Source organism: Ipomoea nil, unplaced genomic scaffold (genome assembly GCF_001879475.1).
Source record: "Ipomoea nil cultivar Tokyo-kokei standard unplaced genomic scaffold, Asagao_1.1 scaffold2951, whole genome shotgun sequence".
NCBI lineage: Eukaryota > Viridiplantae > Streptophyta > Magnoliopsida > Solanales > Convolvulaceae > Ipomoea > Ipomoea nil.
The window spans coordinates 366,894-393,893 of NW_017619379.1; the positions used below are offsets into that span (position 1 = coordinate 366,894).

Here is a 27,000-nt window from a genome sequence, read left to right on the forward strand (position 1 = left end):
GTTGTATCGAAAACATACAACGTCGGCTAAATAAATAACCGACTTTGTATATTTTTTTTTAAATTATTAAAACATACAACGTCGGCTATTAACAAATAGCCGACGTTGTATGTGGGTAAAAAATATATTATGAATACATACGGCGTCAGTTATTTATTAATAACCGACATTGTACGTATTTAATTTTAAAAAAAATTAACATAACACGTCGGTTTTTTTACAAAATGAAAACAATCATATGGTTTGGTCGGCTATGTTCAGAGCAACACCACAAAAATTAGATATCAATTTTAAGAGGGTGCCTAATGACTTACAGAGTGATTAGAATCCACTTCTGTCAGAAATTTATATTAACAAACTAACATAACAAAAATTTATTAACAAACTAATATAACAAACTAATTTAGATTTTTCTGTCATGCGTAATAATCATAATAATTAGCAGGATGAGCAGACAGTCAATAGTCAAATTACATAAATCCCAAACAATAAAGCTCCTCATGCTCTGGCTTCCTCTTTTCCTTCATCTTGAGGTCTTCTACTTGTTCAGCACTGATTACCTTGTTTACAGAACCACTTCCTTTCTCCATAGAGCCCTGGTAGAATTTTCAAAATTCCACCCATATTTAGAAATATAAATTTAAAATAAGGAATTAAATTAAGTGATAGAACATGTGTCATGAAACTATTCTCATATTGCCATTGGCATTTACTTGGTTGATGACAGGTAATTAGCATTTCTACTGGGAAAGGAAGTGGTTTTCAATAATGATAAATAAAATACATAGGTTAATTATGAGGTATTCACAGGAAGGGCATACTCACTTTAGCTACCTTTGCCACAAGCTTTTTCTCCTTTTCTGTCATAAACCATGTTTTTTTAGGGCGTGAATAAATCTCATCTTTGTGTGCAAACATATTTTCTGCCTGCAAATTCATTAATACGAAGAAACTATAGTTGGTCACATTGTGCTCAATGTTAAACATCCTTTATTTTGTTGCTTTGTTACTATTCAGGTGTAACTATGTGAACCAGAAGCTGGTTATACCTATGCTTTGTGCATACCTCTTGCAGCTGAGGCAAAACTTTTGCATCAGAAAATAAATCAACTGTAATACCTGAAATAATTAGGTCAACAAAAGTAAGAAGCAGCGTATGGAACTTAATGAAAATGTACCTATCAGTGCATGCCTCCTCATATTTTTGTATGTTAGCACTCATTTATGAGTACCATAATATCAATCTAAAGCAGCCAGTTAGGAAAATGATCCCCACACATCAGTTAGAGATTCATGTGGCCTTTCAATTACTGGCAACAAGGAAAAAACACTTATATTCCAGCTTTAAAAAGTTGCTTTACTGCACAACAAGAAAACAGGAAAAGACAAGCTTATTCCAATCTAGGCAGATCAAGAAAAATATTTTGTTTTGCACCTTCAAGCTCACTATTACTACTTGTAGCATCATTTTTTTATTGTCAAGATTCAAGAACAATGATCGGTATTTTAGAAATGTATCAGAACTGCAGTTTAATTCTTATACCAGAGCAGCAGAAATTGATTGAAAACAATTCTTTTCATCCTCCTAGTCAATCTACCAAAGTGAAGAAAAATTAAAATACATCAACGGTAATATGAAAATAGGTTGGACACCAATTTAATTAGAAGTACTAGTGTTCAGGATAACAATGCCAAGAAAGCATATTTTGGCTCTTCTTATTCTGAACATGCCAATAAATAAATAATTATTCTAACAAGCAAATCTGATTTGTGCACTAGTAGCCTCTTGGTTCAAAAGGCTAACCTGTTTATTAAACATCAATACCTCTCTCTTTGTGGGGTGTACATTCACATCAATTTATAGTAGAGAAATTGTCTAGACTTCATAGACCATTCATTTAACGAAACATAAGCAGAAAAAATGAAAAAAAAAAAAAGGACATTGAGCTCCACTCTTTGGCCAAGAAAAGAAAAACAAGAATGATTGTTTATTTAACTTTATAAGAGTGAAAATAGCAGTGAAAAGGATGATCGAGATAGGGTGCTAAGTAAAAGAATACGAATATCTACCAATAGCAAACCATCAAATGTATAAAACATATGTTGTATTGTTAATTTGTTATGTAAGTCATAATACCCATTTTAAAATGTCCACATGCAAAAAGAAACAGGAAAAGACAATCTTTTCTTAAGTGGTCATGTTTAACAGTTACAAACAAATTATAAAATTCGTATAAAAGCTTCAAGAAACCAATTATTATCTTCAATGATCAGAATAATGGTGCATACCATTATTGAAACATAAGATTACAAATGAAGAGAAAATATTAAAAGTAATGGCCTAATAACTTTAGCCTCTCTTACCAAGAATAAAAACAACCATGAGGAAGTAATTTGTCCGGTAGCTGTAATGAAAAAAGAGAAGAAAAAAAACAAGAGAATGAAGAGTCAATACATTGCTGATTGCAATAGTATAGTTGTTTAGGAAATCTAAACAATGCATAAATTTGAGTCCCTAGATCTCTTTTTTCATCTAAGGGTGCGTATAGTGTATACCTCAAGTCAACATTTCCATTTCATTTCTTCTTATTTTATGTTCAAAGTTTCTCTCTCTTTTTTTTTTTTTTTTTTTATTCAGCAAAATAAAAACTGTATATATAAGAAATTAACAGAAATAAGGGGAGGGAAAAAACTTGATAAATAATGTATATATCACAAGAATGTCTAAGATATACAATAACACACAACAAATCTAAACTAAAACAAACAATAAAATTTTCAGTCTAACATATACAATAGCATTTGAACCTCTCTTCTTGAAGAATTTCTGCAACTTGGTCCTCCATAATGGTCAATTATTTTAGCCCATTTGATTATTGATTGCTCGGCAACAATTCGACTCTTCAGCCTTGAACAAGCTCGTTTAACCTGCCCATTATTGCAATAGTAAGTCTGTGTGTACTTGTAACTGTTTCTAAAGGAAAATTATACTCATCTCACAATGGAGTGGAGAAAATTAGATAAGAAAAGTTTTAACATGTTCAACCACCTCCTGTGTTGATCTATGGCGCACATCAAGATCTGCCCAGTAATTAGGTAATGGAACTTTGCTCACAACAAGTGCCTTACCCTTGTTATACGCATGACTTTCTTCCCAGAAATAAAAGACCAGAAGAAAAAAATTAGCATTGCCTTCATTATATCAAGCTTTAGACTGTAAATTGACACTGAAACATGTTAGGATTGAGGGGAGGGGGAGACAACAACATCATTAAAGTCTATTGTTTGAAATATATATTATATAAGCTCAGTCTGCTCATGCTATTTGTAGTATTCTCAAAACTTCACAAATCAACTTTCTTTCTATTTTGCACAGTAACCAATTACCATATAAAAGACTACATTGTGTCTAAGGATTGAAAATGATAAGCTATGGTTACAACTTAAAAAGAAAGCAAGTCACGAACAAAAGATATTAAATTAGATTGAAAGTAAAGAATGGAAATAAACTACAATATGGTAAATTCAGTACATAACAAACCAAAATTTCATTAAATTAATGATTGCCAATTACCAATATATATTATTCAAAATCCACTTACAAGTGAAGCCCAAAATGATATGCCATATCAGACAACTTACCCTGATCATCATGTTGGGAGACATTTAATGGGAAAGTGAGGTGGCAACATTTCATTACTCCTTTTTGTTCCCACCTTTCCTTCTCCTAATTTTGTGGTCAAAGCTACTTCCTTGTCCGTAGCATCATGGGAAACTCATTCCCGTGATCCCCTTTTTCTCATATGTGTGGCTGTACAGGAGGGTGGCCATTGGGAGCATGTACTATAAATGCATGCTATTTTTCATTCAAGAATTACTAAATAATTCCCCCCTCTCCAGCATACACATTATCTGAGCCTTTGTTATATAACATTGTTCTTATACAACACATGCTAGAAATCTTGCCTGAAGTTCTTGAGGCAGAAATACTGCTCATCTGTGAGTCTGTCGAAAACATGCACTACCCTGGGTGTAAATGTTTTTAAGGCAGTGTTAACCAAACACGACACAGATTCTTCCTATTACATATATCCGCCGACACAATCCCTTTTTGCAGAATCGGCTTTGCTGTTTCCAGGTTTCATCTGGTTTCGAAAATCCAACAGTTAAAAACATTTACATATATACAACTATGTCTATGTCTGCAATCCTCTCATCTTCTGTCACTTCCATAGAACCACTCACTGGTGGTTTAAATTACAGAAGGTGGGCTGGCAAGATCTTGATGGAGTTGGAGTCCAAAGACGTGGACTACGTTATCTCTGTGGATCCTGCGCTCTATTCTGCAACTGCACCCGAGGTGACAACGCAATCTGCAACGAAAGAGAAAGAGGCAACTGCTGATTCCTACACTGCGTCAAAGACAACTACAGCAGGTGCTGCTTCAGTTTCAGAACAAGCTCGTAAATAATACGAGAAGGACAACAAACTAGCCAGGTTCATTATGCTCCAGCGGGTGACTGATCCACTGTTCGACATGTACTCACCGCATAAGTCTGCAAAAAAGATTTGGGACTTAATGCAAGAAAAATATGCATCAGACAACGTTGGAAGGAGAAAGTATGCAGTGGGACGCTGGCTGCATTTCACTATGAATGTCTCGAAATCAATCACTGAACAGGTACATGAATTTGAAAACCTTGTTGCTGACATGAAAGCAGAAGGGGGCGAAGTGAACGATGTCGTTCTATGAGATTCACTCATTGATAAACTACCTGACTCTTGGGTGGACTTCAAGAACAAAATGAAGCATGATCGAACCAGTTACACCTTGCAGCAACTAATCAACAGCCTCAACATTGAAGAAGAAAATCGCATGGTACAAAGGTCAGGTGTTCTTTCTGATAATGCTAAAGCTAATGTGGTTGAAACTGTTGTTGGTTCTGAAAGGCCAAAATCTGGTGAAAGTTCTAGAAATAAAAAACGGAACTCAAAACCAAATGGCAACAATCGTGGCAAAGGTGGAAAAATTCAAAAGAAAGGAAAAAAACAGTAACGAATGCTAAGTGTGTGGAAAAAGAGGTCACCGTGCTGCACAATGCTATTACAAGAAAGGGTCCACAAGTCAAGCTGGTCAGAAGCCAAACGGTGAAAGGCCAAACAACCAGGCTCACTTGCTGGAAAACACGGAGAACACAGAAATGGTAGCAGCTGTAATAACCGAGGTAAACATGGTTGGTGATCCAGATGAGTGGGTCGTGGACACCGGAGCCTCTAGCTACTTCTGCAACAACAAGGACCTGTTTAAAGTGCTTGAGCTGAACACTGGAGAAGAACAAGTGTTTATGGGAAACTCCAGCATCTCTAAGGTAAGTGGTAGAGGAAAAATAGAGTTAACGCTTTTTTCTGGGAAAATCCTATTGCTGCAAAATGTGTTTTTTGTTCCCTCCCTTCGTAGAAACCTGATTTCCGGAGGCCTTCTTAATAAGGTTGGAATAAAAATGGTTTTTGAGTCTGACCGACTGGTTCTGACTCACTGTGGAAAATATTTGGGAAAGGGATATCTGCGGGGATGCCTTTTTGTGTTAGATGCTTCTGTAGCTAGAAAACAAAATGTTGTAGATGGTTCCACTTCTACTAATTGTGTTTTCACTCCAAACAATGCTAATAATAAAGCTTCCTCTTCTGCTTACATTGTTGTTTCAATAAATCTCTGGCATGATAGATTAGGGCATGTTGGTACAAAGTGCTTAAATAGACTAAAAAGCATGAACATTTTGCCAAACATGTCTAGTGATGCATGCACACAATGTGAAACTTGCGCTGAAACTAAGTATGCTAGAAATTCCTTTCCTACTGTGAATAGTCGAGTTACAACTGTTTTAGAACTTATTCACACCGATTTAGCAGACTTTAAATCTACTGAAACTAGAGGTGGAAAACGTTATTATATTACGTTTATTGATGACTTCTCGCGTTTCACAAAACTTTATCTATTAAGATCAAAAGATGAAGCCGAACAAAAATTTGTGGTTTTTAAAAATGAAGTAGAAAACCAGTTAGATAAAAAGATTAAAAGGCTTCGATCCGATAGAGGAGAATATGAGTCAAACACACTTAAAATTCGGTGTGAAAACTCTGGGATTATTCATGAAGTAACGGCACCTTATACTCCCCAACAAAATGGCATCGCTGAGAGGAAAAACAGAACTCTCAAAGAAATGATTAATGCAATGTTAATTAGTTCAGGTGCTCCGGACTCTTTGTGGGGGGAAGCTGCACTGACAGCTAACCACATCTTAAACAGAGTACCGCACAAAGGGTTTGAAAAAACTCCTTATGAACTGTGGAAGGGACATGCCCCCAACCTTAATTACTTTAAGGTATGGGGCTGCCTGGCCAAAGTAGGGCTACCGTCCTTCAAAAGGCCTAACCTGGGTTCCAAAACAATAGATGCCATTTTTGTTGGGTACGCTGAGAACAGTGCAGCATATAGGTTCATGTAATTAGAAAATCGTGCAATGTGTGAAGCTAGAGATGCCATTTTCTTTGAATCTATATTTCCTATGAAAAAGTCTTATACTTCACCTGATGTTAGCATACAACAGAATTCTCATATGTTTTTTCCTATCTCTGAGGAGCCTAGAAGAAGTAAAAGGCCTAGAGTTGAGAAAAATTTTGGCTCTGAGTTTATAACCTATCTGACTGAGCTGAAAGATCTAGATGAATTGTGTGATTAGTTCATATGCCAATTGGTCCTAGAAGAAGAACCGAAAACTTTCCAAGAAGCTATGCGCTCAGTAGACGCCACGCTATGGAAAGAAGCTGTTAAAAGCGAGTTAGATTCTATTCAGTCTAACCACACTTGGGAATTGGTAAATCTGCCAAATGGCTGCAAACCAATTGGGTGCAAGTGGATTTCTAAAAGAAAATTAAGACCAGATGGCTCAATTGAAAGGTTCAAGGCCAGACTAGTAGCCAAATGCTACACACAAAATTTGGTGAAGACTATTTCTTTACATACTCACATGTTACAAAGATAGCAACTATTCGTGTGCTATTTTCGTTGGCATCTTTACACAGGTTAATAGTTCACCAAATGGATGTAAAAACAGCATTCCTAAATGGTGAACTGGAAGAAGAAATCTACATGCAACAACCTCCCGGGTGTGTTGATCCAGGTCAAGAAGGGAAAGTTTATAGACTCAAGAGGTCTCTGTATGGCTTGAAACAAGCTCCCAAACAATGGTATGAAAAATTTCATAAAACTCTTTTAGACCTGGGCTATTCTACTAACCGGTCAGATGCCTGCCTCTACACTAAAGAAATAGAGTCTACCCTTGTGATTATATGCCTCTATGTTGATGACATGTTAATTTTTAGCTCCAATATTAAGGCTATAAATGCAATGAAAAGAACTCTTTGTGACAGGTTTGACATGAAAGATCTAGGGGAAGCTGATGTAATACTTGGGATAAAAGTTACAAAAACAGAGATAGGTTATCTTTTATCTCAAGGTCACTACACGGAGAAACTTCTAAAGAAGTTTGGGAGTTATGATGTAACTCCAGCAAAGACCCCTTACGATCCTAGTGTAAAACTGACAAAAAACATAGAGGCTAGTGTGTCACAAGAAGAGTATGCGAAGATAATCGGTAGTCTCATATTCCTTATGAACTATACTAGACCCGATATTGCATACGCAGTAAACAAACTCAGTCGATACACACATAACCCTAGTGCTCCACATTGGGATGCACTGAAAAGAGTACTTCGATACCTGAGAGGTACAATGGACTGGGGTCTTGACTATAGAGGGTCCCCAACTGTACTAGAAGGGTATTGTGATGCGAACTGGGCAAATGGCAGCGATGATGCAAGCTCAACTAGTGGATACGTGTTCACTATGTGTGGAGCCGCCGTGTCATGGAAGTCGACTAAACAGTCGTGCATTGCTTGATCAACTATGGAAGCTGAGTTCATAGCTCTAGATCTGGCAAGCTAAGAAGCTGAGTGGCTAAGAAACCTATTGGCAGACGTGTCATTGTGGGGGTGTCCAGCACCAGCTGTTCCTATTCATTGTGATTCACAAACTGCCATCTGTGTTGCGCAAAACAGTGTCTATAATGGCAAGAGAAGACACATAAGAGTCAGACATGAGTCTGTACGGCAGTTGATACTAAACGGTGTAATCACAATGGAGTTTGTGAGATCTGAAAAGAACATTGCAGATCCATTCACAAAAGGTCTCAATCGAAAGACCGTCCTTGATACTTCAAGGGAGATGGGTTTAAAACCCAATGAGGTGAGGAATTCGTGATGGGTACCACGTGGGTGACCAAGCAAAATCACGGAAAGACTTACAAAGGGACTGTAAAACAGTGCCTACTCTGTAGCCTGCTAAGGGTGGTCTATATTGAGATAGACCTGATAGAGTAAAATTTCTATGTTGAGATAGACTAAACAGGGATTTATCAGGGCTAACGAGTGCTATTAAGTTCAAAACTCTACTAACCGGAGAGTTCAAGATTCAATTCACTCATCGGTAACAAGTTACTTAATACCACTACATGTCAGTTCAAGTTTAATACACTGATATGGAAGTTAGTTCCTGTGCAGACTCAAGCATGAGTGGGTCTAGCCTCACCACCTTAAATGTGTGGGGCATTGTTGGGAGACATTTAATGGGAAAGTGAGGTGGCAACATTTCATTACTCCTTTTTGTTCCCACCTTTCCTTCTCCTAATTTTGTGGTCAAAGCTACTGCCTTGTCCGTAGCATCATGGGAAACTCATTCCCATGGTCCCCCTATTTCTCATATGTGTGGCTGTACAGGAGGGTTGCCATTGGGAACATGTACTATAAATTCATGCTATTCTTCATTCAAGAATTACTGAATAATTCTCCCCTCTCCAGCATACACATTATCTGAGCCTTTGTTATATAACATTGTTCTTATACAACACATGCTAGAAATTTTGCCTGAAGTTCTTGAGGTAGAAATACTGCTCATCTGTGAGTCTGTCGAAAACATGCACTACCCTGGGTGTAAATGTTTTTAAGGCAGTGTTAACCAAACACGACACAGATTCTCCCTATTACATATATCCGCCGACACAATCCCTTTTTGCAGAATCGGCTTTGCTATTTCCAGGTTTCATCTGGTTTCGAAAATCCAACAGCCCTACTAAGGTTTCTCTTAATTATCATCTCCTGCTCTCCTCCTCTCTTGAACTACTCAATTTTATGCCCATAAGTATAGCAAAACATAGTTAGAAAACCAATTAAGACCACATGTAGAAAAATTTAATAGAAATAAAACTAAATAAATTATATCCATGGGGAAAATAAAATCCAAATACTTGAACTGTTAAGCCAGAATCATATAATGCATCACGAAATCCCAACTTATATAGAAAGATTTACATGCATTCAACCATCATAAAAATGAACAAGAATAATAACCAAAATTACCAAACAATTGTAAAGGAAATAGAATAAAATTCAAACTGCCAATCAATCAGAATAATTGAGAGAATCAATCTTGCTTTATTTTCCTTGATTTCCTAAGCTGATTTCCTGTGTCATATCATCACTCCCCTTTGCAACAAAATGTATAGACCTGTGCATAAACCAAACAATTCAATGAGACTTTAAAAGTAACACAAATGGCAAGATTGAAACAAATCATTGTCAATAGGGATACTCAAAGAGCTAGACACCACAGGAAAAATAATAAACAAACAAATAAAGAATAGATAAGAGAGTATACATCATTTAGGGCAGTAGCATATGTTTCAAAATTGAGTTGTCCAGAAACTGTTATGAGCTAGATTCGGTTTTTGGGATTTTGTTCACTGGAGAATTTGTAGGTTCTTTGGAGTATGAAACCAAATGGACTTTGTGTACTTGCATAGTTGCATCCAGATGAAACAATTGAAAGTATAAAAACCGGTATACCTAAAAGACGTCAACTAAAACTAAATTAATGGAAAAACTCTAAAATTTCAATTAGTCCTATGAGAAATAATTTTTCTAAAAAAATACTTAATGCAAAAGAAATAGCTAATGTCAAAATCCCTGTGCAAACAAATCTTTGATTATCTGTTAACTATTCAGATTAATAGGTTTCTCATGTCTCTATTTTTTAGAGTTTAGATCAAAGCTCTTGCTTATAGCACATGTATATACTTGAATGCCCTTGCAGAAAACCAAATAAAAGCTTATATTTGAAAGTGCATAAGTGAAAACCTGAAAACAATTAGGAGATGCGCGGCGGCTATGGGCGTGCTAGTGAACCTCGGAGGTGTCGAACCGAAGGCTTGGGCGCTGGGCGCTGGGAGGTGTGGCGATGGCTGTGGCGCTGGGCGGTGTCGCGGTGCACGGTGGTGGCGAAGTCCGTTGACGAGGGGCGTGGTGGCGGAGATTCTCGGCACGGAGGTCCGGTGGTTGCCCTCGTTGAGGCAGGGGTTGTATTCTTCTGCCTGATGGGAAGGTATTGCTACCTCGGAGGAGGTCCGGGCTTCAAAGTCGTAGAGCAAGGAGAATGGGGTCTCCCCGGTGGCCCTCCTCGGGGTATAGGTCGCGTAGCAGGGTGCCGTTGTAGACCCTTCCGCAGAGTGTGTCCTCGAGGAGCAGGCAGGTTGGGGCCCTCATTTTCACGAGCTTGGCCTCCCCCTCTCCTGGGGGGAGGACGTCTGTCTTCTTGTACTCCTTAAGGTGGTCGAGCCAGTAGGGAGCTTGAGCTTGCAAGGAGAGGACCGGGTAGGCCTTCGAATTGGATTTCCTGTGGTTCTTCACCCAAGCTATCTTGGAGGTGTGCTTGGGGCTGAGGTCTAGGGGTTGGACTGAGTAGGTCCCCTTGCGTCGACCTCCTCAATGTCTGATCTTGCCTCGACGTGGTATAAGTAACGTAGCAGGGTGCCGCTGTAGGACCTCTTATAGAGTGCATCACCAGGGAGCGGGTAGGTTCTCATTACCTGCTTGGCCTTGGCCTGTCAAGGGGCAAGCAACCCATACTAGGTTCTTTCGCTAGGTAGTAGTGAGTGGTGGTGTCCCCCCTATACTACCGTTAGGGAAAGCCAAGGTCGGGCCGGCGCGCACGACCACGACCATGGGTTAATAACTCCTCTTCCTGCTAGGCGAGGTTGGATTCTGCCGATTATACTAGGGAGAACATATGCCGCTGTTCGGGGTCAAGCCCCCTCACCTCCTTTACCTTTGGAAAAAATAAAATCGTTTTGGGGTTCAGGGGTGGGGTCGCCAGGTGCCCCCTTTTCTAGAACAATGATATTGGGGTCGAGGACCACGTTGGTGGGCCACTCAAGGTATAGGACCTCCTCAATGTGCCCTATTTCGAGGAAGGTGTTGACCTGTGCGTGGTGGTTGGGTGCTTGGGCCGCTGCGCCCTCTCGGGGAAGGTGGAGGTGGGGTCGGCACCCTTCGGGTGGCCTCCGAACCGACCCACATACCTCCTTGGAGCCCCTCCGCGAGGCGAGCCAGCGTCACGGAAGCTTGTTCATGGGCCACCGCCTCCTCCTAGAAGAGAGCGAGATTCGGAGGATGGGCGGCGGGGGTCCCCGACGTGCCATTGCGGTGGTTAGGTGAGGTGATCTCTGAGGTCACCCGCCGACCTCAAAGAAAGCATTCGTTGTTGACTAGTGGTCCCGTTGAGGCCACCCCCGGTAGGGGAGGCACGGGTGTTACGAGAGCCGCGAGAGTTGGACCTCGATCTTGCCATAACTAGTGGAATATGGAGCATGCTCGAGCTTATACGTCAACTCTCAACAACAGCACCAATGATGGATTTAATTAGCCCGGGGTAGACCCGAATTACTAAACCCGATAAATAAGGGATTGGAAAAGACGTTGAATGTGTGTCGCGGGGACAACTTTGTATTGATAACGTTTGTAGAAGGGTTACAAGGTAACATATGGTAATAATAATAAGAAGTAGATGTCCTAACAAGACAAGGATATGTCCTTTTATACTAAATAATCCTTCCAACCGACCCCAAGAGAATAGGGTGGGCGGTTGGATCTTAGTTGACCGGGTTACGCGGGGAGGCCCCGTTGGGGTCTCCAACTGGGGTCCACGTAGCAGGCCCCGCCCAAGGTCCACGCCGGAGACCCCGTTGGGGTCTCCAAGGCCTCTCGTATCACGCTACCACCCCAGGTCGGATTGCCCCGAATCCATTCTCCTAATATATCCATCATGAGTCTCCCACTCTCTGAGTTGCGAGTCTTCATCAACGAAAGAGAGTAGCTCGAGTATAAGGTCGACCCCAAGCCCACGAGAAGGCATCAGCCCTGCCTCCTTCCTCTTTGGCCGATTTATGAGGTCGTCCCCAACTGGGGTCCACGTAGTAGACCTCAACCAAGGTCTACGCCGGGGACCCTGTTGAGGTCTCCAAGGCCCTTCGCATCACGCCGCGACCCCCGGGTCGGTTTGCCCCGAGTCCCTTCTCCTAATATATCCATCATGAGTCCCCCACTCTCTGAGTTGCGAGTCTTCGTAACGAAAGAGAGTAGCTCGAGTCGAAGGTCGACCCCAAGCCTACGGGAAGACATCAGCCCCGCCTCCTTCCCCTTTGGTCGACTTCTGAGGTCGTCCCCAACTGGGGTCTACGTAGTCGACCTCAGCCGAGGTCTACGCCAGGGACCCAGTTGAGGTCTCCAAGGCCCTTTGCATCACGCCGCGACCCCCGGGTCGGTTTGTCCCGAGTCCCTTCTCCTAATATATCCATCAATATATATATATATATATATATATATATATATATATATATATATATATATATATATATATATATATATATATATATATATATGTTCAGGTTCAGGTGCATTTAAGTGTTTCCCGTGCGATTGTCACTAATGGAAATTATGGAATTTCTGACATTTGAAAGTGATCTTAAATCAAGTCGAAAGTAAAAAGTGGTCCGAGATAGCAACAAAGGTTTTTCTGGATACCAAAAGTGGTTGGAACAAGACTTTCGACTTGATTTAATATCATTTTCTGGTGGTCGGAAATTTCATAATTTCCAACAGTGTGTGTGGGTGATTAATGTACGCGAGTTTCAGGGACAGAGCCAGAAAACTTGAGTTGGGGGGGGGGGGGGGGTGGCGATGTAGTAGAGAAAATTTACAAGAGAAAATCTACAATGTTAGTCGACATTATAATTAACCGCACCATATTATTATATATGCCATACATTATTGTGATTATTATTAATAATGATTTCAAGTTATACTATTTGTAATAAAGTATGAAATACATAATTATATCAGTACGATCAACATAGGTAGCTATCATTACTTTAGAAATTTTTCACATAACACAAAATATAATAATAACAATAACAGCAACATTTATTTAAATATAGATTGTCACTTAACATCAAATAAAAAGTTTTGTCAATTATTTTGTCATCAAATTTTTTCATAATTAACTTATATTCATTTTACTGGTTAATTGAATATTTCAAAATTTGAGAGATGACAAAAACCAAGACGAATTAAATAATCAATATTAATTTTTGTCAATTTCAAAACTAATCATTTAAACTAGCAAATGTACATCTTAAAAATGTAAATAAATAATTAAAACACACAATAATGAATCATTAATTAATTAATCAATATATATAAACCAAAGCATATATCTCAAATTTGGAGATTTTTTTAAATTAAAATGTATTCTTGATGCCATTCATTATTAAAATCTTCTTAAAAGAAATAAGATAATACAGAAAAATAGTCACTTTAATTATTTGATTTATTTCTTTTTATTTAATGAATTTGAACTTTAATATATATTTTGAGTTCATTTAATATAAACATAATAGATTATTTATAAAAAAAAAATATTAAAAGGGGGCCAAAAGTGTATTTTATCCACACTATATCAATATATACATACATATTTACGAAAAAAAAAAATTAAGGTGAAGGTGGGGGTGGGCCCCCTGCCCCCAAAGGTAGCTCCGTCCCTGGCGAGTTTTGTACTTAATGTGCGTGAGTCTCGTGCTTAATGTGCGTGAGATTTGTGATTAATGTGCGTGTGTAATGTTTAATGTGCATGAGTTTTGTACTTAATGTGTGTGAGTCTTATGCGTAATGTGCGTGAGTTTTGTGCTTAATGTGTGTGAGTGTGTACTTAATATGAGTTGTTGAAACTTTAAAGTGCATGAGTTTTATACTTAATGTGCGTGAGTTTTGTACTTAATGTGCGTGAGTCGTGTGCTTAAGATCAGTGGCGGAGAAACATTGTTAATGCAGGGGCCTTGGCCCCCTCAAAAAAAAAAAATATAATACTAATATGGTGTGAGGATTTAGAGGAAAATGTAACCGGCCGTCTTGGCCCTTGGCCCCCTCCCAAAACAAATATTAATAGTATATTATTATTTTTTTGGTCCCCTTCACCGATGCAAATTATAAGTTATGAATATGTAGTTCTGTAATTATGAATATAGAGATTCAATAATTGTAAATATGAAGTTCAAAAATTATGAATATATAGCTTTATAATTATGAACATATAGTTCAGTAATTATGAACATAGAATTCTGTAATTGTGAATATAGAATTCAATAATTATGAATATGAAGGTAAAAATTTATGAATATATAACTTTATAATTATGAACATATAGTTTAGTAATTATGAACATAGAACCGTGTTCACCTTGCAAGGTGAACACAGTTTCACAGTATAACGATTGCTTCACCAAAGTATTTGCACTCTCCGAACAAAAAAATTTAAACTAAGCTTTCAAAATCTTATTTGATTCGCAACTAGCCCCGGCAAAAAAATATGATTTCTTCTTCTTGAACATACACAATCACATAGTCTAACATGCTCAAAATTTCTTCATCTTGAAATATGTATAAGCCAAAAATATGGCTTATACATATTTCTTATTTTTTTTTTCTAGATTCATTTTTCTAAGATTAATGAATTTTTTCCTTATTGATCCACACTTTTAATGTAAATTTGTTTAAAGGGTTTTGACAATGTTTACATGTGAACTATCCATATTTAAAAAATGTTTGATCTTTGGTGAATGGTGATTCCTTGTGGACTGATGGCTCACGGCTCTTGATCATTGGTCACACAACAAGTGTGATTTTTTTAAATTTCTTTGATATAATAGCATTTGAACTAATATGCTTTGCCAAGCTTTGCAATTTCAATTTCAAGAAATATTGAATGCAATGCATCTTGTGTCACCTACTAAGTTGCTTATTCAAAATTTAAGAGATAGTGGATGTGATGAATTAGTTGGAAGTGTGAAGTCGTCATTTTGTGAAACTATCAACATAATTGTGCCAAATTTTGATGCTCAATATATTGCAAGAAGAGGAAGGTCTAGGCATCAACAAGATGAATTAACAATTGGGCATCATTACAAATTTGATATTTTTAATGCCATGATTGATTCTCAGTTACAAGAGTTGAGCAATAGGTTTGATGATAAAGCAATGAAGATAATTGTTCTCAATTTATCGTTAGATCCAAAAGAGATGCATATATCATTCAGAATTGATGATGTTTGCAAGTTGGTAGAGAAATTTTACCCTCAAGTTATGGAGTTAATTATTCTCACTTCATCGTTATTTTCTCTCAAATTATGATTGGCCCCGCCGCACTACCAAATCCTGGCTCCGCCCCTGCTTAAGATGCGTGAGTTTTGTACTTAATGTGCGTGAGTGTGTACTTAATGTGAGTTGTTTTTAAAACTTAAGGTGCGTGTGTTTTTGTGCTTAACATGCGGAGGCTTGTGCTTAACATGTGTGAGACTTGTACTTAACATGCGTGAAACTTGTGTTTAACATGCGTGAGGTTGTGTTCTGAAGGTGTTTTGTTTGTGTGCTTAATGTGCGTGTGCTGTGTACTTTAAGTGCATCAGATTAATGCTTAACGTGCGTCCACCCGCACAACCGCACGTGAAGCCTCAAATGCCTGATCCCTTCCCTATATATATATATATATAAACATTTTAAAAAATGTAATTTTTTAAAAATTTTTAAATGCGAAAAAATTAATATTATTTGTAGTAGACTTTACTCTTTTTTTTTTGAACTTTGAGTTATTAAAAAAAAAAAAAAAAAGTCCGTGAACCGGACCGCGGGACCCGCCAACCCGCATGGAGCGGACTTTGGTTGCATGAACCGTAGCTTGTGGGTTTAGTGGGCCAACTCGCAAAAGCCCGCAAAAAATTAGGCCCGAAAATTGTGCATGTGCATTCCTTGGAAAATTGTGCATGTGCATTCAATAATTGTGAATATAAAGTTAAAAAAATTATGAATATAGAATTTTATAATTATGAACATAAAGTTCAGTAATTATGAACATAGAACTGTGTCCACCTTGCACGGTGAACACAGTTCCACGGCATAACAATTGCCACACAATAATGGTTGAAAAGGAAACATAGACCAATTTGAAGAGTTACAGTGCCGCCATCCATAATAGAAGAAATGACAAAAGTATCATTGGTGATTGTTATTATTATTATTACACAAAGAAATTTTAGTCTTTATACCACTTTTTTCCTTCTCATCCATAATAATTCCAATCCTCCCTACCAAACGATGTAATTTGAATTCCTACATTATTCCTACCTTATTCTTTTCCCACCGAATTACAATTCCTTTCATTAATAATTCCTTCCTCCCAACCAAACACACCTTAAATTCCTTAGCCGCCTCTCAAGCCTTCCAAATTGTCAAGATTATCCAAAATGATGGGATTACTGCACGATCCACAAGTGAAATTGGGCTCTAAGTCATTTTTAATGCCCTGCAAATGAGAAACTATTTGCCTGTCAAAGAATATTCACTCCATTTCTTGAAACAAGGCAATTGTGATCAACGATAGCACTTGGAATTTACAGAGTAACAAGCGGAGAAAAGCACCAAACAACAATCCAGTGCGATCAGTTGATGATGAACCAATTCATTTGTAACCTTCAATTATCTGTATTTGATAGCAACACCATGGCCCTGTTTGATAAAAAAATTGGCCTATAGGTCAATTTTGACTTATTTGACCACTATTAATTGTTTGATTTAGTTAAAATATCAATATAAATGTTTGGTTAATAGCTTTTTGCAACTCCAAAAGGCTAAAATTCAAAAAGCTACTCCAAACAACTTTTTCAATTAGCTTTTTGAGAAAAGAAATTATACCAAACAGCTATCAGCTAACAACTAATTTACCAAACACTTTTCTACAATCAGCTAATGTTATCAACTATTTATACCTTCTAATTAACACAATCAACTAACAGCTAACAGGTATCAGCTAACAACCATTTTACCGAACATGGCCTATTTCATTTCATTTAGCATGCAGATAAAAAGAGACATGAAGTCTCGCACATACCATTGTTAAATAATTGTTAATTCATTGTGAGCCTTAGCAAGTTGTCTTGTACAGACCCTTCTTTTGTGATTCATCATATTTAGGGATTTTGATCTACGAAAAAATAGTGCAATACCAAGAAAACAAAATTAGCTCAGATAAAAAAAGAAATACTAAAACATTTGTAAAGAAAGGTAGCATCCATATGGAATGGAATGGAAAAGAAATAAGTGAGAAGGGATCATATGCTATAGCTGCTAACCTCAAAAATGGCGTTTCCCATTTCAACTTGCCAGTCTCGAATCTGCATAGCAAAAGCAACAATGGAAGGGCCACACCGATCCAACTTAATTTAGCACAGGTTCAAATTTTCTGTTAAACACCAAGAGAACTTTTCCAAACAATAACATCTCAAGACTAACCACTTGAGACATGGCAAATCATCAACGCCTGCCTAATGCTTGAGTTTATTAGCTTCAAGAAGCAAGAATCTTAGTCTACATAATTCTCCTTTAGCTACTTTCCATACTTCTCCACAGAAGACATTCTCCACAACAGACATATCATAATGACTAAAAACAAATTGCAAAGTTGTTAGCAACCATAGGTGAAAGTTTTGCAAGATAATTTCATACTGTGTTTCTAGAGAGATACAGCCTCTCCATTTTTTATTTCATACTGTTAGTTATTGGCAAATTGAATGTTTCATTCATTTATTCTATGTGATTTTTTTCCTAAAAGAAACCATTTCAAATTTGCTTTGACTAATTTCCTGTAACCCTCACCACTCTAACTGCATTTACCACTACCACTTAAGTCGTTAGTTATCCCCCCAAATTTTACTCCATAAAAGCACATCAGAGTTGCTAGCAATCAAAGAGGTGTGAGTTTTGGGAGATTAAAGTAAAATGGTTACATATCACCTAAAGACTAACTTCAAGATTTTGAACCCTTTCTTTAAAACCAAGTAAACTGTCAAATCTTTGATTTGGAGCCATGGAGGATGCATAAGATGGAGGTTATTTATAGTCAATTCTAATAATAGAAGTTTTCAAAATTATACTTAATTAGCCTTGCAAATCAATATCAATCTGACAGAGACGGAACAAAATAGCCAAGCAATTCTTCTTACCTCTACATCTCCAATAACTTGAGCACTCCAGTACATCACAAATGACCATAAAACTCCCTACTTTTTCAAGATTGATATCTTTGATTTCTTAAAGAACACACACATCTATGCCCTTTTGTTGTTTTACTATTTTTTTTGGGTTCTATCAAAAAGTTGGATACTTGATTTTATTGAATATCATATTTTGAACATGTGTAGCAAACGAGCTCTTCCCATGTTCTCCAAATGCGCATTCATCTAGACAAGAAAAAAGACAATATAGTACCTTTGGCTCCAAGTGTACTCCAAGTCATGGGTAAAACATTTTCAAATTCTCCTCACTCCCCCATTTTACACTGAAAAGAATGGAACAAACATATGATCATCCCAAAAATATGCAAGCTATTTCAAGAATACAATGCATCTGCAGTCTAGAGCATTCAATTGCTTAAAATAAAATGGTAAAAAAAAATCACCTAAAGCCTGACTACAGGATTTGAAAGCCTTGTTTTTGACACCAGGATCACCGTCAAAACTTTGATTTGATGCCTTACAAAATGCCTGAAATGAATGTAATCAATCTCATGAAGAAGTTTTCAGAATTACACTTAGCCTTGCAAATCAATATCAATTAGCCAAAGGCAGAACGAATAACCAAGCAACTCCTCTTACCTCTAGATCTTCAATACTTTAGCACTAGCAGCTTCCCATTTCCTCGATAATACTATAGTGACAAAACCAGGTACAGCAATACTGCATCTTTCTACTATGTTAATTGGCAGATATATATATATACACATGAATTTATGTTACTGAATTTGTCCAGTGTCATCCTTCAAATTCTTACATCAACCAAATCAAACTTTCAATTATCTGTACAAGAAAAATTGACCAATGTCCATTTGAAATGAAACTCTTGACCCTGTGTCTCAATACCATCTATTTGCATTTTTTGGATACTCTGCAATAGTATCTTACATTCACAAGGAACGCACAACTCTTGACCAAAGATAGCAATTATTGAACTAAAGATAGCAATTATTGAACTATTCAAAACCAGGTGCAGCAATATTGCTTCTTTCTATGATGTTGGATTGAGGAAGTTTAATGCCCTGTAAATGAGAAACATTTGGCGGTTAAAAAGAATATCCAATGCATTTTTGAAGCAAGCTAGGCAATTACGATAATGATAGAACTTGTAATTGAACAAGGAAAGAAAAGAACCAAACAAGAAATCCATGTTTTGAATTGAATGTTAGTGAATGAAGTTATTAGAATGCAACTCTAGCAACATATACCTTGTCATTTAGTATCTGATCAAAATTGAAGGTGTTATTCAGTATCTATGTGCATACCCTTTTCTAATGGTTGTTAACTATGAATCTGTGATCTCGACCAAGTCCTTTTCTTTATCTAGATAAGGTGATTCCTCAAATTCAGACCCGTCAATTTTGATCCCTGGGAAATGGAGAGAATGAAATCGGATCAGAAAAAGAAATAGTAACAACTTTTCTAAAGAATGTAAAAGAAAAAAAAAAATAAGAATGAAGCATCAAGCATGATGTAGCCTCTAACCTCAAACATTCTTGTTCGTAATGGATGCAGCCCTTCTTGAATCAGAGACAACAGTAACTAAAACTAGAGAGATTAAGCTCACTTCTTAAGCTGATGCAACATGCCAATTATCGTTAAATGCCTCGCAGAGAGATTAAGCCCACTCAACTTCTATAGTTCTATAGTAGGAAAGGAAACATAGACCGATTTGTAGAGTTACACTGCAGTCAATAGAAACTAAAATCCTTAGCTTCTCAAGCCGATGTGTAACAGGAATTGAGGAAATAATAGAACAGTGGTCACATTCATGAAGTCTAAGAGACATGGAGTTTGGTGGCTACTTTTTATGGAAAATTTGAATTAGCTTTAAATATTATGTTTCTTTTATAGTTCCCAGGCATGTTTTTAATATTTCCAACCCATCAATTTCCTTAGTTTTCTATTTAAACAGATTTTGTATCCAAGAACTTTAGTTTTGAATACAATTTGAAAACTTCTGAGTTAATTTGGTTCTTGAGAGTTTTTTTTCTTTCTTTGTCACTTGTTGGCATCGTTTCCCTTGTCCTACATCACAAGCCCTTCCAAATAGTCAAGATTATCCAAAACAATGGGATTACTGCATGAGCCACAAGTGAAATTGGGCTCTAACTTCTAAGCCATCTTTAATGGCCTGTAAATGAGAAACTACTTGTCTGTCAAAGAATACAACTTGTGATCAATGATAGCACTTGGAATTTTATGCTGAAACCTAGGTTCTGAATTGAAGATAAGCCGATGACATCATGAGGAACAATTTCATTTCTAACCTTCAATTATCTGAATAAAGTAGCAAAACACCATTTCATTTCATTTGGCATGCAGATACAAAGACAAATGCAGCCTCGAACATACCATTTTAAAATAATAGTTAATTCACTGTGAGCCAGATGAATTCTCTAGCTAGTATAGACTCATCTATTTGTGATTCGTCATATTTAGGGATTTTGATCTACAAAAAAATAGTACAAAATAGAGAAAACAAAATGAGATCAGATCAAAAAGAAAAAAGAAAGGAATAAAGGTCAAATAAGCCATCGAACTGCAAACAATAATGCAATTAGGCCACTGAACCCAAAAAAATTAACAATTGGGTCCCTATACTAACCAATTCCAAACAATTCTTCCAATTTGAAGGTTTCTAACAGGTCATCCTCCCAAATTAATTATTTTAAAAAATAAAGTCTATAAATTAATTATTAATTATTATAAAAAAAAAAAAAAAAAACAGAATCCAACAGTTTCTTCGTCTCCACGGCCAGAGACGAAGAAACAGTTCGTCTCCGGCAGAATTCTGTTTTTTTTTTTTTTTTTTTTTTTTTTTTAATTTAAATAATTAATTTTTAAACTTTATTTTTTTTAAAAATAATTAATTTGGGAGGATGACCTGTTGACCTGTGGGAAACCTACAAATTGAAAGAATTGTTTGAAATTGGTTAGTTTAGGGACCCAATTGTTGGTTTTTTAGGTTCAGTGGCCTAATTGCATTACGTGTGCAGTTCGATGGCCTATTTGACCCTTATTCCAAAAAGAAATAATGACTAGTTTGTAAACAAAGTTAGCATCCATAAGGAACAGAAAAGAATCAAGCTAAGTAATCAAGAATGGATCATGTTCTGTACCTTCAAACCTCAAAAATGCAGTTCCCCATTTCAACTTGTCAATCTCAAATCTGCTTAGCAAAAGCAACGACGGAAGGGCCACACCGTGCAACTTAATTGACCACAAGTTCAAACTTTTTGTTAAACACAAAGGGAACTTTAATTATCCAAACAATAAACATCTCTAGACTAAACACTCAAGACATGGGAAATCACCACCGCCAGCCTGTGCAATACTTGAGTTTATTAGCTTTAAGAAGCAAGAATCTTAGTCTACATAATTCTCGTTTAGCTACTTCCTGTACTTCTCCACAGAAGGCATTCTCCAAGTCACTGATAAACCTTTTCAAACTCTCCTCACTACCCTGTTAACACTGAAAAGAATGCAACAAACAAATTGCAGAGTTGTTAGCAACTGTAGAGGTGCAAGTTTTGCGAGATAATTTCATATTGTGATTCTAGAGAAATACAGCTTCTCCATTTTTTATTTCATTCTCTCAGTTGTTGGCAAATTGAATGATTCATTCATTTATTCTAGGTGATTTTTTCCTAACAGAAAGAGTAATCCTTATCAATTTAGCTTCAAATAATTTCATGCTTATTCTGCAACCTCTTTAAAGAATACGATTTTTGCAGGTTCTGCAAGCAATTTCAAGAACATGATGCATCTCTAGTATAGAGCATTCAGTAGCTTAAAAGAAAATGGTAGAAAAAGGAAAAAATCACACAAAGACTAACTACAGGATTTGAAAGCCCTCTCTTAGAAACCAAGATCACTGTAAAATCTTCCATTCAATACCTTACAAAATACATGAAATGGATGTAATCAATATCATGAAGAAGTTTTTAGAATTATAAACAGCCTTGCAAATCAATATTAATCAGTCAAGTTTAGACGGAACATAACCAAGCAATTCCCCTTACCTGTAGATCTTCAATACTTGAGACTAACAGCTTCATAGCTTCAAAAATTTTCAAAAACGTATTCAATTAGCATATGCCAATCTGCAAAAGCATATTAAAATTTGTACTTGGGATTAAATGCAAAACAGAAAAGAAACAGATACAGAGATGTAAAGTAGTGTATTAATCATCACATATAGGCACCATACGAAATATGAATTTACCTTCTTGGCAGCTTGCCCCAGCCACCAACACAAAATCTTCAAAAAGACAAAACATCAGCATACATCTCTTTCACAATATTTGGTGATAAAAAGTCAACCAGTGTCTTTTTGACAGAAAGCTCTTGAGCCCATGTTTCAGTACCATCTATTACCAACTTCTGGGTACTCTGCAGTAGTAATCATAATGATGTCGTAGTAAGTTTATTGCATTCATGAGGAATCATTAACTTTTAACCAAAGAAAGCAACTAAACGAGCTATTTATTGTTTATAAAACCAGGTTAAGCAATACTTGGATAAAATAAAATAAAGTGGGATGCAATACTAGAAAATGCAAAAATAACACAATTAAAAAATCAGCACTTGTAACCTAACACATATGACATACCATATTCTAACAGATTATACTATGAGGCTGCCCAACTCATCTTACATGGGCATTTCTGTATGTATATTCAGTATTCATCAAATTTAGGGTCCAGAATTTTGATCTGTGAAAAATAAGGCAGAAAACAAAATGAGATTAGAAAAATAAAATAATAACTGATTTTGTAAAAAATAAAAAATAAATAAAAAAAAATCAGCATTGAATAGAAAAGAAATAAAAATTAAGAATGAAACACGCTTTAGGCTTTAGCTTCTAACCTTAAGATTTTTTAATCTACTCTTCTGTTGTAAATGCTTGGCAGAAGCGACAAGGGAAGAGTGACACCCCTCCAACTCAATTGACTGCAAGTTGTAACCTTTAAAATCCTTTGGCATCTGTTTCAAACAATTACAAGATCTTAAGACTAAGTGTTTGAGCCTCCAAAAGTTACACCCGAAGCTAACTACCCACTGCTTGAGTTCTTTAGCTTCAAGGAGCAAGAATATTAATTGACGAAATCCTCCTGGAGCTACTACATTCCATATTGTTCCATGGAAGGCATTTTCCAACTTGAGCACCATAAGTTTGGGTAACATGGCAATTACATTTAAATCCCTCTCAGAAATATTAGTCCCACTCAACTTCAACTTCTTCAATCCTGTAGGATACATACACTGTTTTGGAAGGGCTGCATTGCAACCAATAGAAACCGAAATGCTAAGCTTCTCAAGCCCTTCCAAATAGTCAAAATCATCCAATATAATAGGATTGCTGCAAGTTCCTCCAATGTGATAGGGCTCTATGTCATCCTTCAAGAAAATTTTCAGATTTTTTATGTTAGGGAACCTGCTATACGTCTTTTTAATGCAATGAAGGGGCCTCACCACCCAAGATAATGTTTGTAAATTCTTTTTATCTGCACTTGGAGGATCTACCATATATGAATTGCCAAGTTCGAGATGCCTTAAGTGTGGTGGCTTCCAAATACTAGATGGCAAATGGACAGTTGGTGCTCCATTACCGGAAACAACAAGTGTCTCTAAATTTGGATTATTTGATACTACATCATCCAAATCCTCGAACCATTGTGTTATGGATAGGTATCTTAGAAAAACTAAATCCCCTAATTGCACAGGCACTCTTTGAAGTGATATAGAAGTATCAAAAGCCAAAACTCTTAGCAGCTTGAGGCGAACAAAGTTTTCAGGATTTTCAAGAAAGATGAAAATGGAGCGAGGGATATTTGTAGAAAAGAGAACATAATAGTCAAAACTGTGAGAATATAAACTTAGCCAACGACAAGAATTTGCAAATGCATCCAATGACAATCCTGAATGTTGCTTAGTATTTAATGCACAAAAAATACCTTCTTTTTGAGCTTCTACTACACAGAAACTATGCAAAGCACTATGCATTCTACACGTCTTGATTTTTCCATCAAAACTTTGATTTTCAATTAAGATAAGGCTTCTATCAATAAGCTCAAGTAAATACTCATAAGCTTGATCCTCTAACTCCCTATGTTCCAATGGCTTCATCACAAATCCCTCAGCGATCCACAGCCTTATAAGCATTGTAACTAGAATTCTATTACGTTTTGGGAAGACTCCAAAATATAGAAAGCAAATTTTTAAATGATGTGGCAATGGATAGTAACTGAAAAAGAGTGTATTGCGATCTAGAATTCCCAATGACTCTAATTCCTTTTCAATCTTCTTCCATCCCTCTTCTATATTGTTGCATTTAGATAAACGCTTGGCAACTTCAACAATTAACTGGGGTAATCCATCACATTTCTCCACAACATGGTTCCTAATTTTTTCAATTTTAGGGGCCAAGTGCTCTTCAATAGAAAGGACACTACAAAATAGTTCCCAACTTTCTTTTGGATCTAGCAAAGTCATCTTATGGATATATTCATTCCAGCTGCAACGTCGGTTGAACCTGCTAGTGGTTTGTAATATGCAACTTCCACCTATGTCATTAGAAACACACTCTCTGATGTCATTCCAAGCTTGATGATGGCCCAAAGTGTTGTCCAAAACAAGTAAATACCTCCTACCAAGAAAGCGTTTGCGTACTTGCATTTCTATACCTAGTTCATCTGAAGTGCCTCTCTTTTTAATTACATTTGGCTCCGCTGCCATAATTGACTGAAGAAGGTCACTTAGCATTCTGCTCTTGTTGTAGTGTTGAGGTATAGTAACCCAAGCTCTTACATCGAAATGGGATGCAACTGATGGATCTTCATACACATTTCTTGCTACAGTAGTCTTTCCAATACCCACCATGCCAACAACTGAGATTATCTTTACTCCAAAACGGGAAGACAAGAGTTGGTCCTTTATCACTGTACAATCATGTTGACGGCCAACCATTCTGCCCTCAGGCTTTAGAAAGCCATGCGAGGAGGAGGATCCATCACCATCAGACTCAACAACATTGGCAGACTTGGAAGCATCAGCATCGGCATGTTTTAATGGTTGAGTTTCATTTGCCTCATCATCAACTTCATTGCTTCTGCTACCTCTGACTATCTTCAAATACTCTGCTAATAGCTGCTGTTCTTCTTTGTCGATAATCTCTGCTGCAATTTCTACAACTTCTTGCAAGGTTTGACGGAGTTCCTGGGAAGCTTCTTCTTCGTGCTCAGTGTCTTCGGATAGAAGAAAGTTGCTTAGCTGTATTTCGATGTCATTTTCGGCTTTGAGTGCGAAGTCTCTGATTTTTATTGCAGCACCACAATTGGATTTCCTCCGCAATAAAAAGGATTGCAGAGAATCAAGCTTCCACAAGGAAGATTTCATTGCTGCTTCATCACGAAGATACATCGTTGGGAAGTGTTGAAAAATGTAATACTTAAATTTTGTGATGAGAATAGTTAAAGCAGCACTAGCCATCTCTCTCTCACTCCCACACAACGCTTTTCCTGTGGTTATAATCTTCAACAACGCTGTTGAATTTTTTGCTGCTCCTCGCAAAATTTGATGCAGTTCGTGTGTTGCCCTAAAACGCATTAAATCACTGGGCTGTCCCGAGATCTTCATTTTGTTTTTAGGGCATATCCCTGTGTGTTGAGCGAGAAGGATGTTGCTGAGTTGTATTTGGATGTGATCTTCAGATTTGAGTGCAAAGTCTCTGATTTGGATTTCCAAATCCCTAACTCTGATTGCATCACCATCACCTTCACCACTGGATTCCTTCTGGAGAAGGGCTTGCAAAGAATACAGATTTGCAAGTAATGAAATGATTGGTAGTTGATCATGAGGAGACACACTCACCCTTGGGGTGGGTTGTAGAAACTCAATCTCAATGCTTCCAATGAGAGAAGATAAAGCAACACAAGCCATCTATCTCTCAATTCCAATCTTCAATTTGCTAGTAAGATTATGTACAAGTGTAGTCTTAAGTTCTGGTATTGCAGTCTGAGTCTCTGAGAAGAGCTAATTGTTGGCAAGGATGATCAAAGTCGAACCGATCGATTCGATCTGAATTCGCAACTGTAGTAATTGAACTGAAATTGAAACCGTATGAATGGTTCTAGTTTGAAACCCATTGGTTCTAATTCTGAATTTAGAAAAAAGGTCTGATTTTATAGTCAACGTTTATAGCTCGTTTTTCAAAATGGATAATTTTTTTGGAAAATGAAAAAATTGAGAAGTGTCAAAAATAAAAATTAGAGAAGTTGTTTACTAAATTTCTTTTTCTAAATGTATTTTCCATCTCCATTCTTCCGTTTCTATAGAGTTTTGGAGAAACCAATGTCTGACAATCGTTATACCCTACACCACGGCACGCATAGCACTATGCGCCGCGTGCCTCCCAAAACGACGTCGTT

At 37.0% G+C, this 27,000-nt stretch overlaps 1 protein-coding gene across 2 annotated transcripts in view; it reads right to left on the reverse strand.

Moving 5' to 3' along the window:
• The window catches only part of LOC109162588 (putative late blight resistance protein homolog R1A-4), a 121,948-nt gene extending 95,251 nt beyond the window's left edge, over positions 1 to 26,697 (reverse strand). For both annotated transcript variants that reach the window (XR_002051115.1, XM_019311265.1), the window contains exon 1: positions 26,341 to 26,697. Coding sequence is in view for 1 of the 2 variants with exons in the window: in XM_019311265.1 (XP_019166810.1) it covers positions 26,341 to 26,512 (172 nt within the window). In the remaining variant the exon portion in view is untranslated. The remainder of the gene's footprint in view (positions 1 to 26,340) is intronic.
• Between the last annotated feature and the right edge of the window lie 303 nt (positions 26,698 to 27,000).